Source organism: Condylura cristata, unplaced genomic scaffold (genome assembly GCF_000260355.1).
Source record: "Condylura cristata isolate star-nosed mole 26May11 unplaced genomic scaffold, ConCri1.0 scaffold00021, whole genome shotgun sequence".
Taxonomy (NCBI): domain Eukaryota; kingdom Metazoa; phylum Chordata; class Mammalia; order Eulipotyphla; family Talpidae; genus Condylura; species Condylura cristata.
The window spans coordinates 28,450,832-28,474,169 of NW_004567122.1; the positions used below are offsets into that span (position 1 = coordinate 28,450,832).

Here is a 23,338-nt window from a genome sequence, read left to right on the forward strand (position 1 = left end):
GTCCTGGATCATCTCTCGCCTGGTGGTGTGAGTGCGGCTGCGGCGGGGCGGGCGCGGTCGGGGTGGGAGCGGGTGCGGGGTAGGGATGGCGGGTGAGGGGTGTTAACGCCTCGATGGACCATTCCGAGACTCCCGACAGCACGGCCACCTAAAAGTACACCGTCCCTATTCGGGGTCCCCAGAGACGTGAAGGTGTGGGACCTGGACCGGAGGGAGGCAGCATTAAAGAGGAGCCTGGCAGGCCCGGTTTTCCATCCTTTGATTTGTAATTACCTCGTTCTTCACCCCCAACCTGGGGACTGAGCAACCGGGCTTGATTTAGGGCTTGATTTACTAGGGGAGGCGGCGCGGCCCCTCCCCCACCTAGCGGACCTTGGCTGGAGGGGCTCCTGGACCCTCCTCTCCCTGGAGAGGATGGCTAAGAGAAGAGCGTGGGGAGCAAGGCAGGGCCTCGCCAGCCATTCCATCGCGGAGGGCCCAGCCAGCAGCCAGCCCCCCGAGGGCTGGTCCCCCCTTCCTCTTCCACTGTCAGGAGACTATGGCTAGCACACGTGCTCTCACGGACCCCCAGAGAGCCGGTCTGGGTCTGGCCAGTAGGATGCTGGGAGGACAAAGTGTGGGAGGTAACCCTGAGAGGACGCGTGTGCTCAGCCTGGGGTGGTGAGAGCCACGGACTGACGGGAAGACATTAGGTGGCCTTCAGCCCAGGCTGCCAGCCACTTCCAGGAGCCATGCCCCCCCCCACCCCCAGGGCTCCAAAAAGGAGCCCTGCTCCCGCAACCCCAGATTTTGGCCTTGTGTCGTGCACCCCCTACCCCATCTCCACAGGCCAGTTTCCTGGCAGGTGCATGCAGGACTCCGCACTCACACATTGTCAACTGGCTGGGGCTCCCTGACTGGGCTCCCAGGCAAGCCTGCTCCAGATCCAGCCATCCTCTCCCTCTGCCTCTATTAGCCATCTCCTGTCGTTCAGCTTCCACCATGGGATACTGAGCTCAGCATCTGCCAACCCCCTCCAACACTACCCCCCCCATCACCCCTCTTCCTGCTCACTGTTGCCATGTGCTTGTATTTTGACTTCCTCTATACCCATAGGAGACCCTTTTCTGTCCCACAGCAGGGAGATTCCAGACAGAGGGAGAGTACCTCCACCGTGGCCTTGAGGGTGGTGGCTTCTCTCTGGTCTGGACTGAACTCCTGCAGAGCATCAGTTCTCTTACTCCCTCACCTTTGTCCTATATATGGTCACAAATAGTATCACCATGAGGCCCCATTCTAGCCAGGGCCCCACAGCCAGGGCAGGTGTTTACTTGGGAGAATAGACTTCTTGGCCCCTCCCAGGGCCTCCTGCCCCTGGGCCCTTTGCTTTACAGGTGCGGAGGACCACAGTACTGCCTCTGATACAGGGCAGAGTGTCCTATAAGTGCTATCAGGTTCCCTTGCACACCTGGCTGGCTCAGAAACAGGGAGGTAGAGGGTAAGGAGGAAAGATGGGTAGGAATGAATGGGCTTGAAGTTCAAAGAAGGAAAACACACTCATGGCAGTGGCCGGATACCTATTCTCTATGATGTTTGTGAGAACCAAGGATCATAACTCAAGGGACCACACTGGACCTTTAGTGCTAGGTCTTTTGGTTTCTCAGGGGCTGAGAAAACTGAGCAATGGAGACAGGAGGAAGGCCTAGCTGGCTGCAGCCTCCATGTTCCATGCTGCAAACACCAGCGCTTGACGGCTTTGGCCTTAACCCCTTGTCTGAAGTTGTCAGGACTACTGATGGGGCACTGTGGAGTTCTCCCTTACCTACCCGGCACTGACGCAAAGCAGGGAGGGAAAGGCCACTTCTCTGGGTCGTAGGGTCCAGTAACCATGCCTGCCTCCCTAGGCTCATCTTTGGCACCCTGTACCCAGCCTACTCTTCCTACAAGGCCGTGAAGACAAAAAACGTAAAGGAGTATGTAAGTGTTATACCCTTCGTCTTCCACCCAGCCCATGTGACAGAAATAAGGGAGGGTGGTGGGCGACATTACAGATGGAAGTGGCTTTGTGCCGGTATCCTCAGAGGGGATGAGACCCTGGTTCAGAGGGGTTCTGTGTGTTCCGTTCCTCTGTGCCCTGGTGTGTTCCACAGGTAAAGTTGAGGTCCTGCATGTTCCTGCCCCGAAGCACCCCCAGCATAGTTGGCAAGCAGAGGTAGTGTCCTGGGTGTTCCCTCCAGACCCTGCCAGAGCTCCTCTCTGTATCCCCAGGTGAAATGGATGATGTACTGGATCGTCTTTGCCTTCTTTACCACAGCTGAGACCCTCACAGATATCGTGCTCTCCTGGTGAGGCCCACCCTCCCCCCTGCATCCTGGGGTCCGAGGCCTCTGACTTTCTCAGCTAGCCAAACCTAAGATTGAGACCCAGGGTGGGGTTCAGTAACAGTTTCATAGGGTCCTGGGTACACTTCCTCCCACCTACCTGAGTTGATCAGCAGAATAAGAACAGATATAATCCCTACCGGTCTTTCTGGTGGCAGCCAGAGCACAATAGAATTCAGAAAACCTGCTTCTGCCAGATTTTCTGTGACCCTAGGAGAGTCATAGCTCTCGAGACCTCAGTTTCCCTATTTATAAAATAGATAAGGATTCACTCCTATCAACACTGAAATGCTTGTATCAGAGACATTTTCCAGGCGCTGCTAGACTATGCATGGGCACTTTGAGGACAGGGAAGTTCTTTGTCATCTATCTTTTCACAGCAGGAACTCAAAAAGGTTTATTGACTTAGCAAATGCCTTTGCCTCTTGGAAGAGAGCACTCACATAACACAGGACGTCAAAGGTCAGGAGAGGGAGAAGAGGAGAGATCATCACAGTGATCTCTGACCTTTGAGAAAACAGTTTTAGCAGAAGCAGTTTAGGAAACTTCCTAAAGATCAAGAAAGAGCAGTGAGTTAAATACTGAGGGCAGTGAATAATGATGCCTCTTGACATAAGCCCAGGAGGAAGCTTTGATGAGCGCTTGGGAGGACGAAGGACACCTTCCTCAAGGAGTTTGTGGCCCGAGAAGGAGCCATGGAGAACAATCCTAAAAAGAGACATTTCATGGCGGGGTGGGAGGGACTCACAGGAGGATGAGCACAGCACTGAATGGGGTGGAGAGCAAGAAGAGAAGGGGGTGAAGATGAGGATTGGGAACTAGAATGGTAGGACGCTCCCCTTGGAGTTGACCTAGGATAGAGGAATGTGGGGTCTCAACCCCTGCTGTGAGGGTTCTCCTCTGCAGTCACTGCCCACCTACAGTCTCAGCTGAGCTTCCCAGTCTCCCTGAGACTAGAAATGACCAGTCTCAAGAGCCACACAGGGCCTCCAGTACAGTAAGAGCTGGGGGCCCGGCCAGGGTCATGCAGGGCCTCAGTCCACCACCTGACGCCCTGCCCCGGGCCTGCTGCTTGCCTCTGTCCCCCCAACAGGTTCCCTTTCTACTTTGAGCTCAAGATTGCCTTTGTGATCTGGCTGCTGTCCCCTTACACCAAGGGCTCCAGCGTGCTCTACCGCAAGTTCGTGCACCCGACCCTGTCCAACAAGGAGAAGGTTTGCCCCCTCTCTCAGCTCGATTCCCAGCCTGAGGCAGCCCAGTGCCTGCAGCCATTTACATTTCTGGCCCTCCCTGCGGGTGCCAGAGTCTGAAGTGACTTGGCAGAGCCCTGGCCTCCTGGAGCAGGCAGTGAGTGCCCTTGTCCAGTGTGCGAACGAGGGCAGAGCAAGACTTGGCCAACAGACCCCACCCTTCACCTCTTCCCCCTTGCCCTCTGACCCCTCAGGAGATTGATGAGTACATCACACAGGCCAGAGACAAGAGCTACGAGACCATGATGAGGGTGGGCAAGAGGGGCCTGAACCTGGCCGCTAATGCGGCAGTCACAGCTGCAGCCAAGGTGAGATGGGGGCGTGCCCAGGGCCCATCCTTCTCATCTCATCCCCGCCCCCCGCCCCCTCCCTTGCAACCTCCCTGCCTTCCGGCTCTGACAGACTGGGGTCTGTGCAGCTCCAGTCCTGGTTCTGTTGACCTCCAGCTAAGTGAGTTCCACTCACTGAGCCACAGTTTCCTCATCTGTTCCAAGTATGAGCCTGGCATGTCCATGCTGTCATAGGCCTGGGTGAGGACAGCATGGGAAAGCACTGAGCCTAGAGACTGCCCAGTGCACCGTGGTGACCTCTCTCTCCACCCCGCCCCTTCCTCCGGTTCTCCCGGTGCGTGGTGGTGACCCTAGGGCCAGGGGGTGCTGTCAGAGAAACTCCGAAGCTTCAGCATGCAGGACCTGACCCTGATCCGGGACGAGGACGCACTGCCCTTGCAGGGGCCTGACGGCCGCCTCCGACCCAGCCCCAGCAGCCTGCTGGACACCATTGAGGACTTAGGTACAGGCCAGACGCGGGATTGGGTGGGGGGGACATGTGGGCGAAGAGGCCAGGTACAGACTCCCCTGTACTCCCCCCCAACCAGGAGATGACCCTTCCCTGAGTTTAAGGACTAGCACGAACCAAGCAGACCCCCGGACAGAGACCCCTGAGGATGACATGGGAGACAAGGTCCCGAAGAAAGTCAGATCCATCAAAAAAGTGCCCAAAACTGAGGTGAGAGTCAGGCCAGTGAGCCAGCACTGGAGGAGATGGGGAAAGACTGCTGCTGGAGACTGAGCCCTCTGTCCTCCTCTCTCCTCCCACAGCCAGTAGCTTCCAAGACGCTGAAGACCCGGCCCAAAAAGAAGACCTCTGGCGGAGGCGACTCAGCTTGAGGTCCCCTAACAGCCCCCTCCCAGCCTGCACAGTGAGGAGGAAACCTGTGGAAGGGCCCAGCCCCAGCCCCTGCTCCACACTGTACCGATAGCCCAGGTGTCTCGGGCCCAGGGCCCCTCAGATGTCTGTTCCCAGGGCCTGCCCAGACCCACACCTCTGGAAGGGCTTGGGAAGGGGGAGGCCCTGCTGTGGGGTTCAGAGTACAGCCGGGACCAGGGGCTGAGACTGAGCCTCCCAGGGAAGTGGGGGCTCCTCGGAGCCTGAACCGCTGTTCTCCCACTCTAGCCCCCACCCACCCAGTGCCTTGCTGAAGACCATGGCCATCCCTTTCTGCGAGGTCCCAACATGCCTCCACGGCCCTACCCCGGTTGGGGGCAGAGGCACTCACCACCCAGACAGACCAGAGATCGGCCTGAAGGCACCTGGGAGAGAGGGAGCCAGGGTGGGAAGCCTCGGGGAGGCTGGGCAGGGGCTCCCGGCGGCAGCTGTGAGTGGAGGATCGACTCTGTGTGCTCAAGGGACCAGGACCTGGAGGCCAGAGGTGCAGCTGGGGGCATGGGGTAGGGTTGTGTGCTATATGTCCCCTCTAAACAGAGGCAGGGTTCTAGGGGTGTGCATGAGAGCGTGTATGTGTGTGTGTGTGTTTCTGGGTCAGTCGAGGGCTGGAGGATTTGGGATAAAGGACTTTTTCTCCACAGTGACTTCTCCCAACCCTTCACACCACAGCCAACTGGCCCTTCCCCTGCCTCTGCCCAGCCCTTCTTTGTCTTTGAACCCCATAAAATCCTAGGCCACGAGAGAGTGAAGGACCTCTTGCTCCTTCCGCTTCCCTTGGTCCTCTCTTCCTTCATCCCATTCCTGACCAGCTGGGATCCCCCATCCCTCAGGGCCCACTGTAGAGGCCCCTGCTAAGTTGGCTCTCCTCCCTGTACGAGGGACCCACCCTCCTTTCCCCCCATGCTCCTCGTCCTGTACCAAGCAGACTGGTCCCTGTGAGCAGACCTCTGTCAGAGCCCAGCCTTGGCTCCACCCCCTGCCCCAGCTTCTGCCTCGGCTTCAGTCAGGGCCTGGAAGAATGTGTGAAGAAGACAAATTCAGGAGTCCCAGGCTCCCTATCCTGTGGAAAGAGGGTGCCCTTCGGACCTTTGGCACTGGATGAGCCAATAAACCAAACTCTGGCGCCTCATTTGTTTGGTCTGTGTGCTTCGTTCTTGTGCTCCAGTCCACGGGTGGAGTGATCTCAAGTGAAAAACAGCCCAGCTCGGAGGAGAGGGCAGAGTCAGAGAGTAAATCCCCAGATAAGAAGTAGACGAGCTGATTTAGCCTAGAGAAATACTGGAGGTGGAGGGGTTTCAAGACAGAACCAGGCAGTTCGAAGGGGTTAGGACTGAAGGGGTACTAATGGCCCCAGCCTTCAAGGGTTGTTTTGTCCTTCAGAATTCTGTCCTCAGACCCCCAACCCCAGTGGACTTTCTGATACCTCACAGAAAGTACCAGATGTAAGCTCTGGAAACAGAGGCCCTGATGAAGCCCCTAGGAAAGAGAGTATGAAATATGGGGGCACACTTGCTGCTGGGCCAGGCTGGGGGACTGGATGACCACTGTACCCAGAAAAGCTGAAAGTGTTGGAGGAAGAGGAGAAAGAACGCAAACTGGCAGGTTGGAAAGGGGAGAGCTAGGGAAGCCAAGACCGAGGAATCAGCCCCATGGCTTAGGTCTGACCCCAGGGACACACAAGGACAGACTGGCCACAGGAGGGAGGGCTCCAGCCCTGAGCTGTGGGGCTAGGCTGGAGGAGAGAAGTGGGGAGGCTGTTGGGAGTGGGGTTTGTGCCTAAAACTACCAGAAGCACAGGTGGCACAGGTGGGTGGGGATGAGCCCCTGGAAGGTCCAACCCCAGAGAAAGAAAAGGACAGCTGTCTCAGGGGAGACTGACAAAGGAAAAGAGCCAGCAAAGGAAGGTGGGAGGGGGAATGAACCAGGGCTCAGATTTGAGGAAGGACAATGTTGGGAATAGACACCAGGTGGTCTGTGAGCGTGAGGGCCTAGCCCCAGGCTCTGGCCCCCAAGGTTGGTAAAATGCCCCTACACCACATCTTCCTCTCCCTTCCTGGCATCCCAGGGGCATGTCCTCCTGCCACCCTTGAACCAAGCTGTTCCAGAGCCTCCTGAAGTGAGGTAGCAGGGGAGGTGGGTGTGGGAAACACCCTTTCGCCTTCCCTGGAATCCTCCACTCAGCAGTCCTCTGAAGACCATTCCTTTTACCACTGACCTCTGAGCAGTTTGCCACCTTCTCTCACAGAAGGGAAGGTGTCAGGGTAGAATTTAAGGGAGAGACTCCCTTGTTCTAGAAAGATCTCCAGAGAGTAGGATGCCGCAGTCTCATGAGAACAGCCACCATCCAGCCAGGAAACCAGGTTAGGCCCTCCCTAACCTACATTCCTTTTGCTGCCTATCACACACACTCACATTCAGATCCACACACACATCCATAGCGTCCAGAGGCTAAGGAGAACACTGCCAGCTCCTGCACTGCCCGGCTCTCCCTGCACATCTAGGTTTCTCCATATCAACAGGAACAGGCTCAGATTTCCAAGCTCAGTGGTCCGTTGCCATGGAAACGCTGTCTCCAAGAACTCGGCACAGGGCCTGGCCCCTGTGGTACAGGGGAGGAGAGGAGAGATGGAGGATGACAAAAAGAATGGAAAGCCCCAGGAGGGAAGGTTGGTGGGCTGTGTCTGCATCTGGTGATCCCTTGCTGTCTCACTCCAGGGGTCACCAGCCCTTTGGCACCTGGCTCAGCAGACCTCTCTAGGTGAGGGGGTGTGAGGGTGATGTCAGAACACAGGTGTGTGGAGAGTGCGAGGTCACTGCCTGGATCCCCACAGACATTGAGAGCGAAATTTGCAGTGGGGGGGCTGAAGCTCTAGGCCTGTGGTCCAAGCCCAGATCACCGTGGGGACACTGAGAGGCCCTTCAGGCCTGAGGCCATCCTATCCAAGGATCTCAGGCCTGAATCTGCTTTAGCCAGCAACCCCCCGCTTCCTGTGGGTGCCCCCACCTGGAGAAGCTGCTTAAAATAGGACTTCCAGGCCTTGATGTGAGAGGAAAGCCAGCAGCTACAGACTGTACTAGTTCTTCTTTGACCAACAGAGCTGAGCCCAACTCTATATATCCTGAAAGAGGGGAGGGTGGAGGGGGGCAGAGGGAGAGGTTCTGGGGGCTCTAGGCCAGAGTGCCCGAATCTGTGGCATTCAGGATAATAGGATGATACTCTCTTCAGGTCAAAAGTTCCTGCTGGCTTGTCTGCTGCCTTAAATTTCAGCTACACCATGATAATCTTCCTCCAGAATTCTCCTTAGTTTCTACCTCACTGAGCTGGTCAAGTCTGCCTGAAGAAGTAGAGTACTTCAAGTCCTAAGAGTTGTTTGGGTCTTGCCTGAGAGAGACAAGCCCTCAGTGTCTGCAAAAAAGAAAAATTCCACTAGGTGGCGCAGCTCCCTTTCAGTGTGGGATTCCCCTGCCTCGGCCGAGGACTTTCCTGCAGTCAGTCGCTTAAGGACTGGTGAGCAGGTGCCTCCAGCTCCACTCCCTAGAGTAGGAGCAGCTGGAAGTGCACAAAAAAACATACTTTCAAGTGGACGAGACAGTCATGCGTGCTGAAGCAATCTCTTCCTAAGCTCACATCCCCCTCCCACTCTACAATGATGGTCAGATCCCTGGGTCAGGCACTTCCCTTGGGTGAGGATCAGTCACCCTCCTGGGAGCTGGAAAGTCACCAGGCTGACCTTGGGGAGCCCTGAAGCCCAAGGGAACCAAGTTGAGCCAATCTGAAGTGGCATGGAGAAAGAAGTCGCTGGAGAGGTGGCCAAGAGACTGCAAGGTGGGGGGAAATTTGGGAGGGGCCCAGCTGAGCAGGAAGGGGGGAAGCTCACCCAGCAACAGCACTCCTGGCATAAGAGCATATGAGCTCCCTAAGAGTCCCAGGTCTGTCCCACCTGTCTCTGTCTTTACCTTCCCTTATTTTCATGGGAAATGGAAAGAGCAAACAAGTCCCCACACCCTTGAACCCAGACTAACTTTGCAGAGTAAGGGATGGAGCTCTTCAGTGGCCTACCTTTCCTTGACCTCTCTCCCAAACTGACCCCACCAACCCTGCATCCCTAATGAATTACCCTCTCCTTTGTCCCAGCCAGATGAGTGATCAATAAATAATGCTGCTGAAATATTGATGGTGAGTTTTACACCAGCATCCCTTAGCTGTCCCTGTCATTGGGGAACCCGAGAGCTGACATAAATGCATCCCCTTCCACCCCCTGCAGAGATATCATTCCTGTCTCTGCCAACAGAGGGTCTTTCTTTGCCAAGATTTTGACTCCTTCCACCTCGGCCAGAACCATGATTCATTCCAACTAGTAAGAAGAGGAAAGGACCCCCAGAGAGCAACTCCATCAGCACCTCTGAGGGTGGGTAAGCTAAACCAAACAGAGACCCTTGCAGATACCCCTGTCTCCCATGAGACAATGGCGATCCATCTCTTCTGTTCCATGATCATATAGGACCTGCTGGGTCCAGCTTTCTGAGTGGCAACTCAGGAGACCCACAGCTTACCCACACACAGGAACTGGACTCTTTAGAACCTGAACAGAAGGGATTTAGAGATTCATGAACATGTCTGGCCCAGGTCACTCTTATCTGTTTTTGTTCTCTTTGGAAGAAGAGGAGAGGCAAGAAGGAGGTGAAGCTCTTGAGCGCAGCTCACCCAGGGCCAGCTCCCTTTTAGGGGGAGACAGGTGCAAGCAAGCTGTGCATGCATACTTAGCCTCCTGCCTAACTGCTCTTCCCCTGCCTCAGTTGGTCTGCTGCGGCGTGCTCTTCAGCCTCAATTAGGTGACACTCCCCCATGCCACCCTCTCCAGGTCCCTTTAGCATCCTGCTCTCCTCCCTGATATCACCCATCACCCTGTTTCGCTCAGGGCCATTGGCATGGGTGTGTGTCTACATGACCACTTTCCTCAAGTTCTAGTTCAGGGCCTGGCACACAATGTGTTCAGCATATTTTTGTGGACAGTTCAAATGATGTCCCAATGGCACTCCTGGAAAAACGCCAGCCTGCAAGCCCCAGTGTCTCTGCAGAGCCATGTGAGCACGGTGTCTGCATTGAACAGCAGCTGCCCACATCAGCTCCCCTCGCTCTGATTTCCCTACATGTGTTCATGCTCCCTTGCTCTCCTTTTTTCTCCCTCACACACACAGATGGGAGTCAGCTTTGCAGCCACATTCAGTTCTCACTTTAATTCAAAAGCTAAATTGGGAAGAGGAGCAGCTTCACACTCCCAATTTAGCCTGGGAGAGAAAAAGGGAGACAGCCTGAATGTTGCCAGGGAAAGGAGAAAGTTGGGTCTGGGGTGGGGAATAGTGGCAAATACACCCAGAGCCCAAGGGAAGACAACCAAGCCCCCACCCCTCAGCTCCTAAAAATAAATCATCCAGAGTTCTGACCCTAGGGTGACCCCACAGAGCATTTTTCTATACCAGTAGGTATTCCAGGCATTATCCCAATCTAGAGGGGATTGAAGGGAGGAGGAAGTCTCTGGTTATTATAACTGTCCAAAAATTAAATACTGCTCTTTGGGTCACTGATAGAAGGACGCTAGTAAGTTCTTCTCAAATCTAACATTAATCCCTCTGATTGCTGAGCTGGATGGTGGATAAAAACAGCTTTCTTGTGGGGCCCTCCAAGGTGGTTCAGCAGGTTAAAGCACAGCACTATCACAGCCACTGCAGCGTGAGTTCGATCCCTGGCCAGAGGGGATCAAACATGGCACGGCAGACCTCTCCTGGCCTGCCTGCTGCTCCCCTCAGCAGTGTACTTCAGTTGACCTGTCTATTCTGCTCTCCGCTCTATCTCTGGTGAATCCTCTCACAGGCCCTGCACCTCTGTCCTGTAACCCAGTTCTGTATGCATAAATAAATAAATATTGAAAAGAAAAACCCAGCTACTTGCCCACTACTATTCATAGCAACATTATTCACAATGGGCAAAAGTTAGAAACAACCAAAAGCCCTCAGCTGATAAATAGGAAGGCACTATCCATATACCGGGGTATTATTAAGTCTTCCAAAGGAACAGCATTCAGACACATGCTACAACAGAGATGAACCTTAAAAACATGATGCTAAGTGAAAGAAGCCAGTCACAAGATTGTAAATATTATGATTCCATTAGATGAGGTGCCTAGAATAAGCAAAAGCTATAGTAGAGGTGACCAGGGGCAAGAGGGATGAGAGCAGGACAAGGAATTATGGTGCTATGGATACAGAGAGTCTGTCAGAGATGACGAAAAAGTTCTGGAGGGGGGTGGTGGTGGTGGTTGCAAAAGACTGAATGCTACTGAATTGTACACTTAAAAATTGTTAAAATGGTAACATTTATGTTAAGTATATTTACCACAGTAACCTTTTAAATATGACACTGAGTCCAGAGCCTTCCTGCTGGTGCTAAGTCTTAGCTCTGTGAGGCTATCAGCCACCACTGAGCTCGAGTTTGATCCCCGGCCAGGGGTCCACATGGCCCAGCAGACCTCTTCTGTCTCTCCCACTGCTCCCCTCAGCAGGGTATTTCAGTAGGTCCACCTGTTCTGCTCCCCACTCTGTCTTCTGGTGAATCCTTTCACCACCACCCATCCGCCAACTCTGGCCTGTGCCCCAGCTCATGTATTCATAAATATATATGTGTGTGTGTGTGTGTGTGTGTGTATTTTTTTTTAAACGACACAGCCCAAAGTCAGTTTCAAGACATTGTCATCTTGATATAATAGTGCTCTCCACGGGCGCCATGATTTGCAAACATCTTCCCTGCTGACAGGAGCAGAGTGCTGCTTCTACCTGGAGTAAATCCAAGACCACCACCCCTGCCACCCCCAGAGGCTGCTCCAAGGGATCAGAGCCAACCTGCCCTCCCTCTTAGCACTTCAGTGACTGTGCTATTCTGGATGATCCCTCTCCCCAAGTTCTGGGAACCAAGTTTCCCCCAAAACGGGGTTCACAGGTGGTATAGACAAGGGGTGGTTGAAGGAGGAAAACAAACCAAAAACACCCTTTCATGCAGGCTCTGCAGCTACCCTTTTGCCATGTTCCTTGGGAAGTAGATGCCCCTTTGGGCTGAGCTACAGTTCAGTAGATTTGAGGTGAGTTTTTCTTGCTCTCTGCTTCCGACTGGGAAAAGCAGGTGTTTATCTATCTAGACTTCACCCCCTTTTCTGGACTCCTGCATGGTTTCCCAAATAGTCTCATCACTAACCCTTCCCTACCTAGCCAGTTGACTGCCTGCTTGGGAACCACCAGCTGACTTAGGGCTTCTAACATGTTGCCCCCAGCCCACGAGGGCAGTCACGTGATTGGTTGTTGACTTAACAGTTTCCCACCCCAGCCAGTGACCTACAGGAGAGCACTCTCCTTCCTTGTCTTTGTTATCTTTAAAGCCTAAAGAAAATTACTGTTTGACAGTTGTTGAATGAATGAACTGAAATGATCTATTCACAGCTCCATCACCCCCCACATCCAACTTGACTCACAAACCCTTTCAGGGTGAAAGCTTTGTCCTCTTCCTTCTGGAGCCCCAGAGAACAGAACCAGAGAGCCCTGAAGTCAGACTGTCTGGATTGGATTCCTGGGCTTGCTATTTCCTCATCAATTGGTGGTAGAGGTGTGGGGATGTGAAGAAAGGGAGTAAGAAGGGTACTTACTTCCTAAGGTTTTGTGAAGACAAAATGCCTGTCAAGTGTTTAACACAGAGCAGGTCAGGTCGAAATGTGTCTTGGGGTTGGTGAGTTCGGGGTCACAAGTAGAGAATGCATCTAGAGATGAAGGAAAATCAGAGGAAAACAAGCACCATGGATGCTATTGTTCTTGCTCACTGCCTCCAGGTATGTGGGCATGGTGGAGAAGCCAGTTCCAGAGTGGAGTAACCCCAGGGGCTGTCTGTGGCCTCTCTCTCTCCCCCTCCCCCTGAGGTCTGCAGAGCTCACCCACCTTGAAGCTGAGCAGCCCGGCACCAGGCACTGGGTGATGGTGAGGGGCCAGAAATAACCGCCGTTGCTATTCCTGCCTTCTGTGCTGGTTGAGAAGGCTGCCTTTCTAATCTAAAGGCTGCTCTAGACTTCCTGCACATCAGTGGGCTCTTATGTAATACCCCCCCTCCCTCTGCCTGCCCAACGAGCTTCCAGAGATTTCTGCAGCCTGCTTTGCCGCACACTTAACTGGGGGTGGGAGGAGCAAAAAAGCCACCAGCTACAGGCTGGACTGTCCCTGGACCCTGCAATCCAGCCAACCCTGGGCCTAGGAGAGGGGCTGCCCAGACCAAGGCAGAGGGAATGATGTGCAAGGACAGCCTCCTTTTGCATATGCAGGACATTCTGGGGCAGAGAGAATCCAGAGAGCTCTACCCAAGCTTTCACCTGCATCCACCAAGGGCCTTTTTCCTTAACACACCCTCAGGGCCAGCTCCCAGGTTACTTTACCTCCACAATGAAGTGGCTTAAACTAACTCCAGGGCAGGCTGACCCAGCCCAGCCCTCAGTTCTCTTAGCCCTCCACCCTAAGCTGGACTAAGTCCTCTCTGGGCAGCCCTTGGATCCAGAACATGCCAGGCACCCTCTGCAGAGCCCAATCAGCAGCCTCAGCCTCAGACTCTCTCTGCGTGGGCCCTGTTCCAGCTATTTTAGCACTCAAGGGTCTCCTCTGCCACCCAGTTTCCCCATCTGTAACTAGACAGAGGCCTCACACTCCAACATTTTGGGGTGATACTTCTCCCCTTTTTAATCCCCATGTCTCATTTCTCCCACCCCCTCAGTGCAACTCTGTCTCCCCCATACCTGGCCTCTTCAGATTTCTTCTCATCCTTCAAGAGCCTCCTTGGGGCAGCAGGGCTGCCCCACCGCTCAATGAAGACCAAACCCTCCATGTTTCCGGCAGAACTCATTAGCCGTTGGAAAGTGTGACAGGCACCCCAGACTGAACCCGAGAGTCACTTCCTGAGCCCCAAGTCGGCTGAAGCTGTGACAAACCACAATCTGAGAAGCACTTTTGTGCGCTGACGTAGCCCCCAGAGGAGGAAGAGGAAGCAGCAACGGAAAACGAGACTTTTTTTCCCCTGAGCATTGTAGCCCTAGATTGGGTGTCTGATAGGTGATGGTTCCCACTGGTTTTCTCCTGGAAGCTCAGCTGCCATAGCCACGCTCAGGTCTCCCTCACCTCTGCCTCCTCCTCCTCGACTCTCCCTTTCGCTGGCACTTCTAAGTACAGACCTACTGATCCTCTGGGGGCCTCTCTCCTAGCCCAGGGCTTCTGGTACCAGTCTCTAAGCAGGCAAGGTCTGAGAGTCTCAGACTCATCCCTGAGCATCCATGAGGCCCCAGCAGGTACCCTGGCCAGGTGCTGAGAGAGCAGAGCTTCCTCACACCCCCCTGCTTGCTTCCTTTAGGCCTCAGGCCCATCTGGATTATTGGTCATGACTTGGTTGCTCACAAGCCTAAACTGTGGCTCCTTTAGAAGGGACAATTCTTTCTTTTCCTTATACATTTTAGAAGGACAGATTTATTAAGAGAAGGAAAAAGGGGAAGGGCAATTTTTTTTTTTTACTATGTTCTCTTGGTCACAGCAAACAGAAGTATGCCATTGGTCGAAAGACAATCCATCAGAGGTGGGATAACATAGAGGCCAGCCTTGCTGCTGAGAATGCAGAAGCCTACCCAGGACCTGCCTTCTCATTAACTGTCCCACTCTCCAGAGGGCTAAGGCCTGTCAGCCTGTGGGGGCTTGAGCTCACCTCCCCCCCCCCACTTTGCGGGCAGAAGCTGCTTCCCAAGGGTGCATACCTTGGAGGAGGGTGGGGTTGAAAAAGCCACCTACCCTACTATATAAACTGTAGCAGTTAGAACAAATGAGGTGCCCTAGAAGGGATATAGTTCAGCCCTAAACATTCTCACTACCTGCTGCTCAGCCTGAGGCTCTACACTGATCAAGACCAAAGCTTTCCTGTGCTCTTTCCCCAGAACACTCTCCTACCACACTCTTTCTGCAGTGGGTTTCCACGCATACTCTACCTCTGCATAATATCATCTCATCTGATCTGCCTTCTCTCACCTGTCCAGTATGTTATACTTACTATAATTCAAAATTATACCTTTTGTTTACATGTTTTTTTTTTTTGTTCTGTCTATCCCACTGAATGGTAGTTTCCAGGAGAAGAAAACTACATTCGCCTTCTTCATTGTGGAGTCTAGACAGCTCCCAGGGACGGAAGGATCCCAAGTACTGCTCAGTCTTTTGCATTCCCAAACTCAGGAACATTGTGATTCAGTTAGTCTAGAATAAATCCTTTTGACTTCATCACTCCATGGGTGATTCTGTTCAGTCCATGTTGAAAAATTCTGCTGTCAGAATTTATCAGCAAGGCGATTCAGATTAGTTCTTCTGAACGATGTCCCTTGGGCTGGAATTGGAATGTTTCTTTCTCTCCATACAACCTTTCAGAAAAGGGTCCCTGGCTTTGCCTGGAGGCTGAGGATGGATGGACAGTTTTGTGGGTGACTCTGTGAGTCAAAAGCCCTTGAAAATAACACCAGCCTCTGCTTATTGACTGCCAGCTGCAAAGCAGGCACTGCACTTTGGGACTTTAGAGAGGGCAGTTCATGTACATTTTAGTCATCACAACAATCCTTCCATATGGGTATCATATTAGCCAGATTTTACAATTTTAAAAAGTGAGGTACAAAAATCCCTGCCAAAGTATTCCACCAGGGAGTGACAAAATGGTTATTGAGGCACAAGACCTTCCCACCCTGCCCCTTGCCTTCCTTCCCAGCAGGGTTCTCAGAGGCCATTATTCAAGTCCCTAATGACAGTAGGAGTGGGCCTCTCACCCCGCAGCAGGCGTGAGGGATGGGGAGCTCACACCCAGAGCACGAAACCCTGCTTCATGCTGGATTCATTCACTGGCCTTATACGTGTGCTGGGGGTGGTGGTGGTGGGGTACAAAAGGATGAAGGCCAAGAGAGTTCCCCTCCCCCATTCCAATCTCCCAAGAGGTTGTTTGAGTTCACGGAGAGCCTGACCCGCCCCGAACATCCCCAGCATTGGCAGTGCCCTCCTTCCACACACACACACACACACACATTCTGCTTTCTTTTTCAGTTCAGAACAGCACCTACCTCCCCTAGATTCAGATCTAGATAGAGCAGGAGCCTTCCCTTCCCGGAATCCCTGTTTTCTTTGGGGTGCGCATTTAACTGCGGAAAGACTGTGCAGGGAGGGCTTCCCCGTCCGCATCCCGCTCCCGGGAGACCTGCGGGAATCTTCCCTTCTCCTGCCTACCCCCTCCCCCACTCTAGGCCTGGCTCGGGGAGGGGAGTGTTATCCCGCCTGGAGTCTGGGCGCCTCGGCGGTGGCGGCTCCCCAGGGACTGCAGGGAGAGCCCGGGCTGCGGCGCCTGCTCAGTTCGCGCTCACTGCGTCTAAGGCTCCCGGGGCCTGGCCCAGCGCCCAGCACTGGAGCCAGGAGGGGGAGCAAGGAGGAGGCGGAAGAGCCCACTCGGCCAGGGGCCGGGAGAATTTAGCTGAAGAGGGGACCTCCAGGGGGCAGCACCAAGCCGCTGAGCAGGTCCTGTCTTTGCGCCAAGTCTGGGGACCCCCAGACAGCCCACAGGAAAGCCCTCTCCACATTCCCTCGTTGCCACCTGTTCTGCATGAAGGTGGGAAAGTCTCCCACCACCAGCTCATGGAAAACAGGACGCAGGTCTCCCAGGGCCATCAGATTTCCTCAACCAGAGAACGGCTTTTCCCTTGGGGATGGCGCAGAGGGATCCCCAGGCCTCAACAGCTCTATCCCATTGACAGATGGGACAAGCGGGTCGCCTACCACAACGCATAGAGGCCCAAAGAACCATCTGGTTCTTTCCGAGACTCAGTTTCCCCGGTGACACCTGGAAAGGCGCCATGTCATTGGTCAAGGCCCCGCCTCTGCTGGGCGGCCTTTGCCCAGGCCAGCCCCGCCGCTCCTCCCCCTCGATCCCACGGTCCCAGAGGTGCGGCTCTAGATGACAGCGGCAGAACCCCAGCCCGACGCCCTCGCCCCCGCCCTGGTCTCGGGCTTCCCCAGCCCAGTCCCCACCGGGTAGCCGCCAGACCCACGGTGCGCCGAGAGCCCCGAGCCCTCCCCGACTGGGTGTCCCCCGCTCCAGCTCGCGTTCCGGCTCTCGGCTTGGAACCAAGAAGAGAGGGAGCCAGGGAGCAGCAGGCAGCGACCCGGAAACGCCATATAAGGAGCAGGAAGATCCCCCTAGCCGGAACAGTCCTTATTTGGGCAGCGCCTTATATGGAATGGCCCGATATGGCCCGGCTGCTTCCGGCTCCGGGAGGAGGGAAGAAGGCGGAGGGGAGGGGCGGGGGCAGAACTGGGAACTCCGGAGCCGCGCGAGTCCCGGAGTCCTCAGCTGCAGCTTGAGCCCTACGATTTCTCGAGGCCTGGGCTCCCAGGGTGCGGGAGCTGGCTCTGGGCCTGAGGTCGGGATGGCGGTGCCCACCGCTCTGGAATGGGGGGGCTTCACGTCACTCCGGGTCCTCCCGGCGGGTCTTGCCATATTAGGGCTTCCTGTTTCCCAAATATGGCCATGTACGTCATGACGGGGGCGGGCCGATACTGCTCCAGACCCTTCAAATAGAGGCGGATCCGGGGAGTCGCGAGAGATCCCAGCGCGCAGAACTCGGGGAGCCGCCGCCGCCAGCCGCCGCCGCCGCCAGCTTCCGCCACCGCAGGACCGGCCCCTGCCCCAGCCTCCTAAGCAGCGCCGCGTCCACGCCGGCCGGCGGCCGGGGCCAGCCTGGGGAGTCCACCTGCGCTCTCCACAGTGTGTCCCGCGCCACGCATGTGACCCGGCCAGACCCCCGAAAGTGTGTCCCCTGCAGTTCTGACCCCGGGCTGCGCCCGCCCGCCCCAGTACCAGCTCTCCAGCCCGCCGGCTCGGGATGGCCGCAGCCAAGGCCGAGATGCAGTTGATGTCCCCACTGCAGATCTCAGATCCGTTCGGCTCCTTTCCTCACTCGCCCACCATGGACAACTACCCTAAGCTGGAAGAGATGATGCTGCTGAGCAACGGGGCTCCCCAGTTCCTGGGTGCCACCGGGACGCCGGATGGCAGTGGCGGTAACAGCAGCAGCAGCGGGGGCAGTGGAGCTGGAGGGGGCGGCAGCAACAGCAGCAGCAGCAGCAGCGCCTTCAACCCTCAGGGGGAGTCGGGCGAGCAGCCCTACGAGCATTTGACCGCAGGTAAGCAGTGGCCTATGCCAAGGATTAGCCTTTTCTCCACCATCCTGGCGTCCAGTCTTTCCCCACGGCCTTTATAGCGCCCTTTCAACCGCAGCAGTACTCCTGGGATGCAAGCGGTGTTTCCCTTGTATTCCTCGCAGCCTCGGGGTCATGTGTTAGACGGATGCCTGGGGACATCCACCCCCACCCCCACCCTCCTGTCCCTAGCGGTGCGCAGAGGTGCGAGCTTTTGTTTTGGATAGAGAGCTGTGGGGCTGCGTGGGTGGTTGGATGGGGGGGGCTTGTTTTGATGATCTAGGCTGCGCCCCCACTTCCCTCCCGGGAAGGGCTTGCCTTGCCTGATGCCCGTCCCCAAGGAAGGGCTATGATCCGTGGCCAGGGATGTCCCCGTAGTCCGGGTTAGGGGGCGCGCACTATCCTTAGCCGTTAGGGTGCTGGCGGGAATCCCTTGCCCGCGCAGCTGCTGCTGTTGCTGCTGCTGCTGCTGCTGCTGCTGCTGCGGAGCATTGAGAGCTGCAATGGAGGGGATTCTCCGTATTTGCGTCAATTGTTATTGAAATGGGCTCTGCTGTTGGAGCGGGTCCAGGAACATTGCAATCTGCTGCTATCAATTATTAACCAGCTCGGGAGTCAATGGTAGCTGGCCCGACCTCTTGCCTGGCAGCTTGTGTCCTCCTCACCCTCCAGTGATTGCTCTCCAGTAACCATGTCACCCCCCCCCTCTCTCCTGCCAGAGTCTTTTCCTGACATCTCTCTGAATAATGAGAAGGTTCTAGTGGAGACGAGTTACTCCAGCCAAACCACTCGGCTGCCCCCCATCACCTACACTGGCCGTTTCTCTCTGGAGCCTGCACCCAACAGTGGCAATACCTTGTGGCCGGAGCCCCTCTTCAGCCTGGTCAGCGGCCTTGTGAGCATGACCAACCCGCCTGCCACCTCCTCCTCGGCGCCTTCTCCAGCGGCTTCTTCCTCCTCTGCCTCCCAGAGCCCACCCCTGAGCTGTGCAGTTCAGCCTAATGACAGCAGCCCCATTTACTCGGCGGCACCCACCTTCCCCACGCCTAACACTGACATCTTCCCTGAGCCACAAAGCCAGGCCTTCCCTGGTTCAGCAGGCACTGGTCTCCAGTACCCGCCTCCTGCCTACCCTACCGCCAAGGGTGGCTTCCAGGTCCCCATGATCCCTGACTATTTGTTTCCACAACAGCAGGGGGACCTGGGCCTGGGCACCCCAGACCAGAAACCCTTCCAGGGCCTGGAGACCCGAACCCAGCAACCTTCGCTCACGCCACTCTCTACCATCAAGGCCTTTGCCACACAGTCAGGCTCTCAGGACCTGAAAGCCCTCAACAACACCTACCAGTCCCAGCTGATCAAACCCAGCCGCATGCGAAAGTACCCTAATAGGCCCAGCAAGACACCCCCTCACGAACGCCCCTATGCCTGCCCGGTGGAGTCCTGTGACCGCCGCTTCTCCCGCTCAGACGAGCTCACCCGCCACATTCGCATCCACACCGGCCAGAAGCCCTTCCAGTGTCGTATCTGCATGCGCAACTTCAGCCGCAGCGACCACCTCACCACCCACATCCGCACCCACACGGGCGAGAAGCCCTTTGCCTGTGACATCTGTGGGAGGAAGTTTGCCAGGAGTGATGAACGCAAGAGGCATACCAAGATCCACTTGCGACAAAAGGACAAAAAAGCAGACAAAGGAGTCGTGGCCTCTTCGGCCACCTCCTCCCTGTCTTCCTACCCGTCTCCAGTGGCTACCTCTTACCCCTCCCCAGTCACTACCTCTTACCCATCCCCAGCCACCACCTCATACCCCTCTCCTGTGCCCACCTCCTACTCCTCCCCAGGCTCCTCCACCTACCCTTCCCCCGTGCACAGTGGCTTCCCGTCACCCTCGGTGGCTACCACGTTCTCCTCGGTGGCTCCTGCTTTCCCGGCCCAAGTCAGCAGCTTCCCATCCTCAGCTGTCACCAACTCCTTCAGTGTCTCCACAGGGCTTTCGGACATGACAACAACTTTTTCTCCCAGGACAATTGAAATTTGCTAAAGGGAGAAAAGGGAAATGAGAAGGAAAGAAACACAGAGACTTAAAAAGGACAGGAGGAGGAGAAGGTCACAGGAGGGGGGAGCCTCTTAGTTCAGATGGAGGTTCCCAGAGCCAAATCCTCCCCCTCTACCCGGCCCTAGGGTCAGAGTGAAAGGTCTGTTGGCCAACAATTCTTCCTGTCTGCTTCCCCTTCCTCCCCAGTTCCTACTCCTTTTGAATCCAGCTGCCTGAAACAGCCATGTCCAAGTTCTCCACTTCTATCCAAAGAACTTGATTTGCATGGATTTTGGATATATCTTTTCAGTATCATCTCCATCGTATGCCTGACCCCTTGCTCCCTTCAATGCTAGAAAATTGAGTTGGCAAAATGGGGTCTGGGCCCCTCAGAGCCCAATTCTGTACCCTTGTACAGTGTCTGTGCCATGGATTTCATTTTTCTTGGGGTACTCTTGATGTGAAGATAATTTGCATATTCTATTGTATTATTTGGAGTTAGATCCTCACTTTGGGGGGAGGGGGGGAAGAAAAGCCAAGCAAACCAATGGTGATCCTTTCTTTTGTGAAGATGCTGTGACAATTAAGTTTTAAGCTTTTTTTGAAACAGCAGTACTTGGTATTAATCAGAGCATGTGTCAGAGTGATGTTCCGTTAACCTTTTTGTAAATATTGCCCAATTGTACTCTCACATGTGGCAAAATATGGTTTGGTTTTTCTCTCTCTCTTTTTTTTTTTAAGTTTTTTTTTATTTTTTTTTAGTTTTTTTGTCCATTTGGTTTAAAAAGTTTCACGTCTTGGTGCCTTTTGTGTGATACGCCTTGCTGATGGCTTGACATGTGCAATTGTGAAGAAAGTGCTCCCCTCTAGCCTTAAGGGGGGGCAAGGAGTAATGACTTGGGGGGAGGCTTTGGGAGCAAAATGAGAAAGAGGGCTGAGTTCAACTGCAGTTCTCCAGAATGTAAGAAAACAAAATGTAAAACAAAATTTGAACTCTCAAAAGTCTATTTTTTTAACTGAAAATGTAAATTTATAAATATATTCAGGAGTTGGAATGTTGTAGTTACCTACTGAGTAGGCGGCGATTTTTGTATGTTATGAACATGCTGTTCATTATTTTGTGGTTTTATTTTACTTTGTACTTGTGTTTGCTTAAACAAAGTGACTGTTTGGCTTATAAACACATTGAATGCGCTTTATTGCCCATGGGATATGTGGTGTATATCCTTCAGCAAAATTAAAAGGAAAATAAAATAGCTGTGGTTGGGTGTGTGTTTCCTGGGCTGGGGGAGGACCCCGTAGTATTCCTTGTGAAGGGGTTTGAGGGGCATTTTACAGAGACCAACAGGACCCTTCCCCACTGTATGTCAGTGGGGTGAGTGAATTCTTTTTAAGTGCTGGGTAGGGGGTCTCTGTAATACTGGTTCTGTTCCTGCTCATCCTTGGTAGACTGCAGCCACAGTTACTTAAATCTTCAGGAGGCCAGAAGGAGGGATAGATATGTGTGGCCACAGACAGTGCTATTCTGGCCCCAGTGTTTGACCAGCCCTGCCCCCCACATTTACCCAGGGTTGGGAAAATCTGTGTTCTTGGGAATCCCTTGGTGAATAGGGTGGACAGATAAGGGAGACAGTAATCTAGGCTGACTCAGCCTCTCCCTCCCATCCTCCATGCCCCCAGAAACCTGAGGGAATTGAAGAAGCCTAGAAAAGGCAAGGGCCAGTTCTTAAGCCAAGAATCCTTCCAGGAAGAAAATCTCATTACTTGCCAGCTGGAGCTGTGATCCTTGGCAGCTTCCTGGGACATAGGACAGAGTGTTAGGAGGCTGGCTGGGTGTTGAAAGTTCCCATCTAGACCAAGTCTGTCCCCGTTATGTAAGAGGCCTGAAGTGCTAGGTTCCTCTGGCCCCAGTCCTCTGGAAGGGCCCTTGTGTCTGAAGACAGATGCTCGTAAGCATCTGTCTGCTCTGTGAGAGGCCTTGAGCTGGCTACAACAATAATGCAGATTGTCAGTTGGGGATACAGAGATGTAAGCCAAAAAATTAAAACCTGGTGTTAGGTTATATAATACGGACAGGCATAGGGCTCCAGAAGAGCACAGAAAAGGGCACTCAACCCAGGAGCTTAGGAAAAATGGAAAAACTGAGCTGGGAAGGATAAGTTAGAGACAACCTGATTGACTTGCTTTTGTGTGTGAGGCAGGGAGGGTGTTGGCTGGTTCTTTGCCAGGGCGAGTAGATGATGGATTACTGAATGGAAACATTACCTCCAACCCTTGTGGGAGTCTTCCATGAATTAGTCAGACACCACCATCCATTGGGCAGAGGGATGCAATAGATTTGATGTCCTGGGATTTCCAAGCCTTGACCCATCTCCCAATTCTAGACCCCTGAAGTCAAGAATATACCTCTTCCCAGTATGGCTATCAGGCCCTGAGTGGAACCCTAGTTAACCTGCCTTCTACTCCTCTCTCTGAGGGTCTCCCAGGTTATAGACTCACACCTATTCTTGGGCCTGGGGGAATTTCAGCAAGCTCCTGGCAGTAGGCCAACAATTTGTCTTCTAGTCTAACCCCTGTTTAGCAGTATGTTGGTCTCTGCCCTTCCCTGTGATACCAGACTCGCCCTGGAGTGAGGAGCCAAGCTACCTTCACTAGCAGAGGGCACATCCCTGAGAGGCTCCAGGCAACACTGCCAAGTCCTGATGGGACAATATTTGTGCTGGCACATCTCTTGCCAGCCCCGCCTACCCCTCCCCATTTCACTCTATGCCCAGGAACACAAGTCTATGCCTGTTACACATTCTTAAGACTATCTTACCACAGACTCTCAAGAAACAAAACATGGCAGGAACAAAATCTGAAGGAAGGAAGCAAAAAGACTCTCCCTCTGAGGCAGAGGTGTCTAATGCTTCTACAGAACCTCAGAATCAGATTCCCAGGCCCAGAGTCTCATTCTACAGACCAGGAAAGGGGCTTTGGAACCAGCATGTTAACAAGCACCCTATGTATTTCTGAGGCAGATGGCTTGATGAGAAACTCTGCCAACCCTGCCGGCTGATTGTTATTAGTCCTGTCACCAGGCTTTCCTGAGGTTCAAACTGTCCAAATCAAGTTCCTTTGCATGATTTGAAATAGGGCAAACTAAAAAATGGCCCCATTTTACAGTACTATGGTAAAAA

General features: G+C 54.2%; 2 protein-coding genes across 2 annotated transcripts; both read left to right on the plus strand.

Annotated features, from left to right (window-relative positions):
* Window positions 1-6: 6 nt before the first annotated feature.
* REEP2 (receptor accessory protein 2) lies at window positions 7-5,966 on the plus strand. Its single transcript, XM_004686774.2, has 8 exons — window positions 7-27; window positions 1,884-1,956; window positions 2,248-2,324; window positions 3,454-3,574; window positions 3,805-3,918; window positions 4,261-4,402; window positions 4,488-4,618; window positions 4,711-5,966. The coding sequence occupies exons 3-8, from the start codon at window positions 2,257-2,259 to the stop codon at window positions 4,777-4,779; spliced, it is 645 nt and encodes a 214-aa protein (XP_004686831.1). The 5' UTR covers window positions 7-27; window positions 1,884-1,956; window positions 2,248-2,256; the 3' UTR covers window positions 4,780-5,966.
* An 11,568-nt stretch (window positions 5,967-17,534) lies between these two features.
* On the plus strand, window positions 17,535-21,413 carry EGR1 (early growth response 1). The gene is made up of 2 exons (XM_004686775.2): window positions 17,535-18,106; window positions 18,841-21,413. Exons 1-2 carry the CDS (start codon window positions 17,806-17,808, stop codon window positions 20,163-20,165), a joined length of 1,626 nt encoding a protein of 541 aa, XP_004686832.1. The 5' UTR covers window positions 17,535-17,805; the 3' UTR covers window positions 20,166-21,413.
* Window positions 21,414-23,338: the final 1,925 nt, after the last annotated feature.

Coding starts and splice junctions, on each gene's coding strand:
- EGR1 (XM_004686775.2), top strand. CDS start 17,806: ATGGCCGCAGCCAAGGCCGAGATGCAGTTGATGTCCCCACTGCAGATC. Junction 18,107..18,840: donor CTACGAGCATTTGACCGCAG/GTAAGCAGTGGC, acceptor CTCTCCTGCCAG/AGTCTTTTCCTGACATCTCT.
- REEP2 (XM_004686774.2), top strand. CDS start 2,257: ATGATGTACTGGATCGTCTTTGCCTTCTTTACCACAGCTGAGACCCTC. Junction 2,325..3,453: donor ACAGATATCGTGCTCTCCTG/GTGAGGCCCACC, acceptor TCCCCCCAACAG/GTTCCCTTTCTACTTTGAGC. Junction 4,619..4,710: donor AAAAAGTGCCCAAAACTGAG/GTGAGAGTCAGG, acceptor CTCCTCCCACAG/CCAGTAGCTTCCAAGACGCT.